Source organism: Galeopterus variegatus, unplaced genomic scaffold (assembly GCF_000696425.1).
Source record: "Galeopterus variegatus unplaced genomic scaffold, G_variegatus-3.0.2 Scaffold1820, whole genome shotgun sequence".
NCBI classification, from domain to species: Eukaryota; Metazoa; Chordata; class Mammalia; order Dermoptera; family Cynocephalidae; genus Galeopterus; species Galeopterus variegatus.
Genome location: NW_007727931.1, coordinates 291,634 through 300,896, shown reverse-complemented (window position 1 = coordinate 300,896; position 9,263 = coordinate 291,634). Strand labels below are relative to the sequence as shown.

General features: G+C 36.3%; 1 protein-coding gene across 1 annotated transcript in view; it reads right to left on the bottom strand.

The window, feature by feature from the left end:
* Positions 1–459: 459 nt before the first annotated feature.
* Positions 460–9,263, bottom strand: part of ZNF638 (zinc finger protein 638) — an 84,327-nt gene continuing 75,523 nt past the window's right edge. Inside the window, 5 exon segments of the mRNA XM_008579142.1 lie at positions 460–781; positions 2,293–2,411; positions 3,300–3,401; positions 6,179–6,283; positions 7,538–8,492. Coding sequence (XP_008577364.1) covers positions 716–781; positions 2,293–2,411; positions 3,300–3,401; positions 6,179–6,283; positions 7,538–8,492 — 1,347 coding nt within the window. The 3' untranslated portion in view covers positions 460–715.

The window sequence follows — 9,263 nt, the reverse complement described above, 5'->3', positions numbered from 1 at the left end:
GACTGTCCAGCACCTACTGACAATCCACTGAATTATATTTTTATAACCTTACGACTTCCTACAAACATACTAAATAATAATTCAAATTTAGCAACTCTGGTGGTCCACAGAAAGTAAAGACTGCTCTGTAGATTCAATATAATGGGTTCTGGCAGAAATAGCAGATGATACCAGAAAAAGAAAAAGTATATTCCCAAAATACTTAAAAATCACCAAAGTTTTAATCAAACCTATCTGGGTCAAACAGACTGTAATCTAATTTCATCCAGGAAAATTGAGAGTTTTAAGAAATCTTTGACTTGTATATGGATGTTGAAGCAAAGTACGACAGTCATGCTATGACTTCCAATAATACATGAAGAATCCCTACACATCTCAAATCATAGAGGTTGTAGAGAAAAACCTTGTCTGTAATCAGAGGCAAGCAAGTCTTTAATAAAATCAATCACAAACACAAGATAGTATTTTAAATATACAGTAGGAACATTTATTTTAACACTTCTAAAAGATATTTCTCCATGCCTGATGATTTGATATAAAAATCAAACCCATCATACTTTCCCCATCAGTCTCTCTACATCAAGGGCAATCAGAAATTTGTACAGCATGAATATTTGCTTCTGAAACAAAAATTACAAATTAAATGATAAGAAAAATACACAAATCAACTGGACCCTAAATGAATTTCTAATGAGTTCTTTCCCCTTTCCCCCAATCACCTAGAGCTTCTTTCTTCAGCTTCATTTTGCTCCTTTTCCTTTCTTTGCTTGGCCATGAACTTCTGTTAAAAGCAATTTAAAATACTTGTTAGATGTTCTTTTGCTGCTTGTGTAAACCTATCTATTTCATTGTATTTGATTTAAAAGAGCCTGATCCTACAGAATAAAGATTACAAACACAGTGCCTTAAATTAACATTCTTTCCTTTCAGTCATCTGATATTTACAATATACCAGGCATTACCCTTGGTGCTTGAGAATTCAGTGTTCAACAGGGTAGATAACACCCTTTACACCACAGAGCTCACATTCTAATGGGGGAAGAGAAACAATAAAAGAACATATAAACAAGATAATTTTGGTTGGTGGTGACCACGCCAAAGTAAATATAACAAGGTAATTGACTGAGGTTGACCTTTTATGGGGGTGGGAGGGAGTGTACTAATTTAGTTAGGTCTTACTTAAGCCAATGCCTTTCTGGGGAGCTAATATTTGAGTTGAGACCAAAAAGCTGAGTAAGAGCTGGCCATACAAGTGGTATTGGGAGGGGGCAAAGGAACAGCAATATAAAGGTGCAAAGGCTGCAAGTGGCCTTTCATGTAAGAAAAAGAGAAGAGAGCCAGAAAGGCTGGAACACAGCAATAAAAAACTAAGTTCAGAGAAGTACAACAGAATCAGATCATACAGGGCTTTATAGACCCACAATAGGAAGTTTGGATACTATTCTAAGTGCAACATGAAGATGCTGGAAGATTTTAAATGGAAAAATGACATGATAAACTAAGTTAAGAGCATAGGTGGGATAGCACAATGTATAAGGGCTTGAGCCTAGAATAAAACAAAGCTGGCTTCAAATCCTAGGTCTGCCACTAACTGGCTATGTGATCTTGGATTTAGCTACTTAACCTCCTTAAGTCTCCTCATCTTTAAAATTGGAATGACAGCATCTACTTCATGAAGTTGATGAGTGGATTAAATAAGCTTCCAGCACATAACAGCTCAATAAATGTTAGATGAGTGTCTGTACCATAGATTTAATAGACAGGACGTTTAAAACAACTCTCAAACATTCAAGAGGAATGAGAACCATTGCTTCAACTGTGGCTAACAATGATTCCCTAAAGTAACACTGCCTAAAGATGTATACAACTAATAAAAGAGGGTTTTGTAATTAAATCAGTTTAGGAAATGGTTACATAATTTAAGCAGGACTCTTTCTGACTTGTTAATTCAAAAGCTTTAATATGCTAGTGTGTATACTGCTCTGTAAGAGAGCATCAGAATATGCAGTTTCTCACATTTAATAGATAGTTTAATGAGACTAGTGATCTGCAGAATTCACTCTAGCAAATGCTGCCGTTCAAGGAAACAGAATAAGGACTAGAAATTACTGGCAAGGTACAGTGAAGGAGAAAATAGGATTATGAATTTAAGGTGGAATAAACTGACATTAACATTCAAAAGTTATCCCAATGGGGAAAAAAATGTACATTTTGGGTAGACATGTAAATAGTTTGATTACAAGACAATAACAGCACCTGAAGATTTTATGAGTGGAGAATTTAAAAAATTACCTCTGTATTTAGCTTATGACGTGTACTCTTGCAGTGATTTGTCATTGCTTTTTCACCTGAGTAGAAGAGGGAACAAATTGGACAGAAGAACCCAGCCTTCGGTACAAGAAAGTCTAACTCTAAAGGACAGGAAGAGAAAAGAGGAAAATTAATGAAAATTATATACAGTGTGTTAATCAATTTATCTAAACACGACAATATAACAAGCATAGTATATACCATACTTACACATAAGCACAATATATACTGCTATATATCTAAGGATCAAGAGCAATAACTTCAACCACAAACTATTGGTCTTCATTTTTTGACTAATTTTGTAATATTCCAGAGCCTCCAGGGAATGTCAGAATGCCACTGCAATGCCATTGCACTGGTATACTGCAAGCTTAATAGATTCCCATGGAGAACCTTCAGATAACAAACAACTATTCAGTTATCCTTCAGAACAGCAATTCACTGGATAAGAATCTGACAGAGTCTAAAATAAACCCAGGAATTCCCTGTTATAATAAAAGAGGGATAAGAGGCAGAATGATGGGCAACTGCAATAAATAATGTCCCCCTCAGCTCACCTTAACTGGCCATGAATAAACTTTGCTAGCTAAGCTTTTCAGCATGTTCTGTTTAACTGAAGTTTCTGACTCGGCAAGTGTAAATCAGTTTTTACAGGAGCAGCAAAAAAAGCACCAGGAATAAGAGATACGAGGGCATTTCAAAAGTTCATGAAAAAATAGAATTAAAACATAATATGAATCTTCTCATGAACTTCATGAAGACCTCTCATATATCCCAGACTTTATGAGGGCAATAAAAATATTCTTGCCAGGTAAAAATAGCCCAATAAGCTGTCTTTGGAAACACCAAGTGTAAAACTTGTTAATTTCCACTCTAAAGTAAAAATCTAAGCAAGGTTATTCAATTATTCATCTAAATAACAGAATACTTATTATGGTGCTGAATTTTTGTTTCATAAGAATAAGGAAAAAATGCCATTTTTACTTTACCTGCAGGGACGTCAGGTACCACTGATTTGTCTAAAGAAGAGTCCTCAATCCTCTTGCGTTTTCGCTCTGGTTCTGAATCCCTTAATCCAGATTCTTCATCAACTAAAGTCATTAAATTTTTAAAGGAAAAAAGAGCTATTCAAAATAGATTTACAAACTTTGTGAAGTCAACATTAGATAATTCCTACCTTCAAAGACTAAGTTAAAACTCAAACTTTCCTTGGCTAATCCCAACTGACCACTCTTCACAGTATATTCTCCAAGATTCTTTGATGTAAGGACTAAATACGTAAATCTGTTCAGATTTATTAAATGGACGTAGGGGTACAGGGCTAAAAATAACATAAAATTTTATTTATCTATTGTTCCAGAAGCAATTTAAAAGGTAACAGAAGTCGTTCAAGTTCTGCACTTTCTGGCAAGAGTTAACTTATATATGTAAAGTGCCCAGTTGAGGAGAGTGGAGATTAGGGGAAAAAGATACCAGCAGAGAATAATTCTGATAACCTTCCAAACCTAGAAAACTGAACCTAAACTGATAGCCTAAAACCCTTGTTAGACAGAATCACAAATGAAATTACACATGTTAAAGCCCAGCAAGGTGAGTAACAAGTAAGCAGCACTGAGTGTTAGCCGACTCTGCACAATGTGATCTCAGGGTCAAACAAAAATTGAAACTAGTTCCAGGCAATTCTGGTTAAGCTAAGTAGCTGAAATATTTTACTATTGCAGAGTACTTGACAATCCCCTTTTACATATAAATCATTCATTTAGCTTTTATCTCACATGAGATAGGCAGGTCAAATCATTATCACTAAGTCATGAGGGGTAATAAACTGATATGCTCAAGGTTGCATAGCTAGTAAGTGACAGAGGCTAGTACCAAGACTTGTGACTTCAAGTTCAGTGCTCCCACCACACACCTGGGCTACTCTTTACCAAATCTGAAAGGGTGGCTAAAGACTTTGAAATCATTACTTACTACTCTCTCATTCCTCACATTTTACTGTTCATCAAGTCCTAGAATCAATAAAAAATAAAGGCTGTCTTCTTTTTCTTGACTTGATGGTTAAAACAGCCCTGTCTCCCCACCTCCAGTCTCTTCCTACAATACCAGAGTTGTACTCTTCCTACTTCTACCAGTGTAACAACCTTTCTCAAACATGCCTGCTCCTGAAAATCCAAGAGCACATTCATCTTAATAATATAATACACATGTATATAAATTATATAATAACTAAAATAGATTTAAACAAATCATTTAAGCTTAAAATTGCATGGAAAAATTACTTTTTCTTAAGCTGGGTCCTTTTGTCAAATAGAGTATCCACAAATAGAGTATCCACTAATGGAAATACATTGTTACATAAGCAGTAAATAAATCATCCTTTCTATATTACACTCAGTTGAGATGAGGCAGTTCTAAGCAAGCTGATGCTGAAGTTGCCCTATGATAACAGAAATCCTGAAGGGGGTGGGAGGGGGAAACAAGTTGATAAAATCATTTTAGGAACTATTAGTCAGATTATTAAACCACTCACTATAGCCTGGTATCAAAGATTGGTTATGGAAAATAATAAGCAAGGAAGGAAGAATACCCAGTTGACCATGGGAAAAAGCTTTAAGAAAATAAGGCATGATCAATAGTGACAAATGATGCAAAAAAGTCAAGAAAGACTAAATTAAGAGGAAGAACAGTTATAAAAAATCAGTTTTGACAACAACCCAATGGAGATTCATCAACATCAATTTCAGGAAAGTGGTAGAGAAAATAGCCAAAATACATCCAGCTAAATGAGAAATGAAGAAGTAAAAATAGTGGTTCTTTCTAGATGCTTTGCTCTGAAAGAAAGGAGAAAAGATGGGAGCTAGAGAGATTCCAAGATTAAGGGGATATTGTTTTTTTTTAAATGAGGAAGATTTGGCCATATTTTATGTATGAGGAACTAATATAGGTAAAATACATGCTGGCAGACAGGGGAGATCCTACATTTGCTCTGGTAAATAGAAATGAAAGAAGGGAAAAAAAAAAAAAAAAAAAAAGAAAGGAGAACAAGGTCATCCACTGAGGAATGGGCAGGGTGATGCAGAAGGGGAAAAGCCTTGGTTAGGAAATAGGAAAGGAAGGAGACCACTAACAGATTGTGGATCAGCACTGAGGGCCCAGTTGAGATCAGATTCAATGAACTTCTTGGACTGAATCACTTAACAGTTTTTCCTTAGAGAAGACAGGATAAGAAAGCAAGAGAGCAAGGAAGGTGCTGCAAAGAGAATGGTAAAAGGCATACCCTTATTGTGCTGTTTCAGTCATAGTGATAGTTTATTTTTTGCTTTTACACCTCTTGGAATCAATAAACTCTTTTGAGATCAGGAACCGCGTGCTTTTATTTCTTCTACCCATTTAGCTATGCACAATGTTCAACATAATGAACACAATGACAAATATTTGTTCAGTGATTAAAGTATTCTCCTTCACTAGACCCTATTCCTTATTTAAGTGTTTCCACTTAAATTTTACTTATGCTATGACATCTTGTTTAATTAATTTGTTGGCTGCTTGGGAGCACCCATAAAGCAAGGGATCTATCTGGTCCACAAATAATTGTTAATAAATGATTTCTACCTCATAATACAACATGGTCAGAATAACCTTTCATGGATCATTTCCACAAATCTGTCATATTCTAATATCGATATTCCATTATCTCTCTAAATTATAAATATAAAAATCTTAACCAGATCTAATAATTTTAAGTCTGTCTTTTTCTACCCGTTTTTCAAGCTCCATTTCACCACTTTTCTACGATGGTAGATCTTTGAAACTTCAACCCCCCTTCAAGTGTGTAACTCTCCTCCCCACTTCAACAATCCTGCTTTACCTTCACTCATTTGGAAGGCCTCTTCACCTTTTGCTGGTTCTGTTGCAACAGCTTTTTCTGATGGTGGTGCTTTCCCAATTCTAACTCTCTTGGTTGGTGATTTAGCTTTAAAAAGAAAGTCTAATTTATTATTCTAGTAACAGTATTTAAACTGCTTTAAACGTAGGTAATTGTCTGAATAACAATTTCAACACCCTACTTTTTTTTGCAAACAATTTCCAAATTTGGGGAGGAAACTTATTCCTAGTATAAAATAGGATGATCCTATTAACAAATATTCAATTTAGTATAAACATTCTCTTTATGCTCCTATTTATGGTGTTCCAAACAACTATATCTTCTTACTTTCTTTTCCCAAGGTATCTATACATATTTTTCTAATCTGTTCCATAAGCCTGTGGGACCCTCCTAGTATTTTATTTAGTTGTGTCAAATCTTTCAAGATTTTCTTTTTTTTTTTTTCCTTTTTTGTCTTTTTTCGTGACCAGCAACGGATCGCAACCCTCAGTGTCGCGCCCGGACCGGACCGGGACCGGCAACGGGATCACAACCCTCGGTGTTGCGCCCGCACCTCGCTCAGCCAGTGAGTGGCCGGTCTGTGTGTGGGATCCGAACCCTCAGCGGGAGCGCCGCCGCGCTCCCAAGCGGCGCACTGTAGCAGTGCGCCACCGGGCCGGCCCATTTCAAGATTTTCTTAACAGAAATTATTTTTGTTTTCTTCCAGTCCTGAAAATGAGCTGCCCTGTAATTCTATGCCATCAAAATACTACCTTAGTAAAATAAGTACCTTTATGAGCTGTGTTTTCCCCATGATATGAATATACCATTTTCATTTCAATTCTAATTTGGCTGCTCAAATTTGTTTTTTGGTTTTGTCATCCTTTCTTGAGGTATAACAGCTTGAAACAAGCTCTGTTCTGTAACTAAAAAAAGTTTGTGAAACTTGTACACATTTCTTTGGAAAACATATCATTGGCTATCACTGTTTGTTGGCTTCTAATATCAACACAGGGTGAAATTATTGGTAATGCCGCAACTTGTATTTTAAAATTCATTTTTTTTTTTTTTTGTCTTTTGTCTTTTTTCCGTGTCCGGCAACGGATCGCAACCCTCAGTGTTGCCCCCGTACCGGACCGGGGACCGGCAACGGGATTGCAACCCTCGGTGCTGCTCCCGCGCCTCGCTCAGCCAGTGAGCGGGAACCGGTCTGTATGTGGGATCCGAACCCTCGGGCGGGAGCGCCGCTGCGCTTCCCAAGCAGCGCACTATCCAGTGCGCCACAGGGCCGGCCCTTAAAATTCATTTTAAACGCAATCCTCTCCTCATAAAATAGAAAAACAACCGCTTCCAAGTATCTACCTGCTAAATGTCTTTCAATCATGGTTTTCAGATCTTCTTCCATAACATTCTCATTTACTGGACCCACTCGGGACAAGGCTTCAAGTTTTGTCTTCTTTGTGTCCACAGCTCTCTTCCTTTTATCCCCTTTTTTATCTGTGGGATAGTCAGTTTTGCTTTGTGCTAACTCAACTTTTAAATCACTGTCTCCATCTTCCTCCTCTCCAACTTCATCAACTGTAACAAAATTAAGCTCTTCTTTAAGGTTGTTAAAATCAGCCAGAGAGTCTTCATCTTCTTCAGTTACTTCATCCAAGGTCACTAAATGCAAATCACTGCTGTCATCCTGTATTTCATCTACAGTAACCAAAGTAGAAGGGTCTTCAGGCATTTGAGAAGAAATGAACCCAATGGAATCACTTCCAGTATTTCCTTCATCTCCTTTAGTATTTAAAGTGGCAAAAGTTATGTCTGCTGACTCATTTAAAGGTAGCTCTTCTACTTCTCCAATTTCATCCACAGTTACCAATCGTTCTTGTTTGAGAAGATCTTGTTCTTCAGCCACTGACAGAACAGTAACATCTTTAGGTTCATTGTGGGAAATGCAATCTTCTTGGTCAATTAATTCATCTAATGTAAGAAGTGAATTTGAATTTTTTACCATTTCTTCCATATTTAACTCTTCTTCATCAAGTACTTCATCCACAGTGACTAGAGACTGTGTTAGATGTGCAGCTGCATCTTCCTCTTCCCCAATCTCGTCTAATGTTACAAAAGACAATTCTCCCTCAACACTACGAGGGGCAGAAGTTTTCCCCTTCTTCTTCTTTAAGTGAAGTTCAGAGGAAAGAATATTTTTGAGAGCTTCTTTCCTTTTTCCCTTTAGGGGACTCTGCTTGGCTTGAGAAGGATTCACTTCTTCTACAACCTCATCCACAGTAACAAATTCATCCAAATTAAATGGAAATAATGGTTCCTGTTGGAAAGTTAAAAATCACAGTGTTGTAAGTACTGACCACTGGCTAGGTTCCAAACAGTCATAGTTAAATGGGCATGCAGATCATTTTTGAGAATTTCAGTGCAAAGAAGATTGCTAATGGCTAAAATTAAGTTTTTTTTAAAGCCCCGCAAATAAGATAGCTGTAATTCACAAAAGAAATGTCAAAGGTAAAATCCCAACAATAGCAATCTAATTCCATTTTTACTTAATTTCCATAAGTTTACAATCACTTCCTAAAGAATAAATTCTGAAATATGAAGCACAAAAATATTACATTTAAAGTACTTGTCAAACTATATAAAGAACTTACTGTTTTTTCCATGTGTTAAATACCTAACAAGTGTTTTAGGCGACTTACTGGTCCTTCTAAAAGCACCTCAAAAATACCTAGAAAGTAACTAACCAGATTATTCCATTGATCAACTTATACATATATATTTTAATATACACATATTTTAAGATATACAATGCTAAAATATAAAGTTTACATTTTGAGAAAGTTATATAAACAATTATTACTAAGACTTAATACCTAGTATAACTGTACTTGAAAAAAAAAGTATCTGTAATTTGAAAAATGGTGCCAGGCTGGCCAGTTAGCTCAGTTGGTTAGACTGCAGCCTTATAACAGCAAGGTCAAGGGTTCAGGTTCCCTTACCAGCCAGCCGCCCCCCCCCCCAAAAATAACATTCTTATGGGTTTTTTTTTTAAATATAAAAAAAAACAAATTATTTAATTTATGGGATT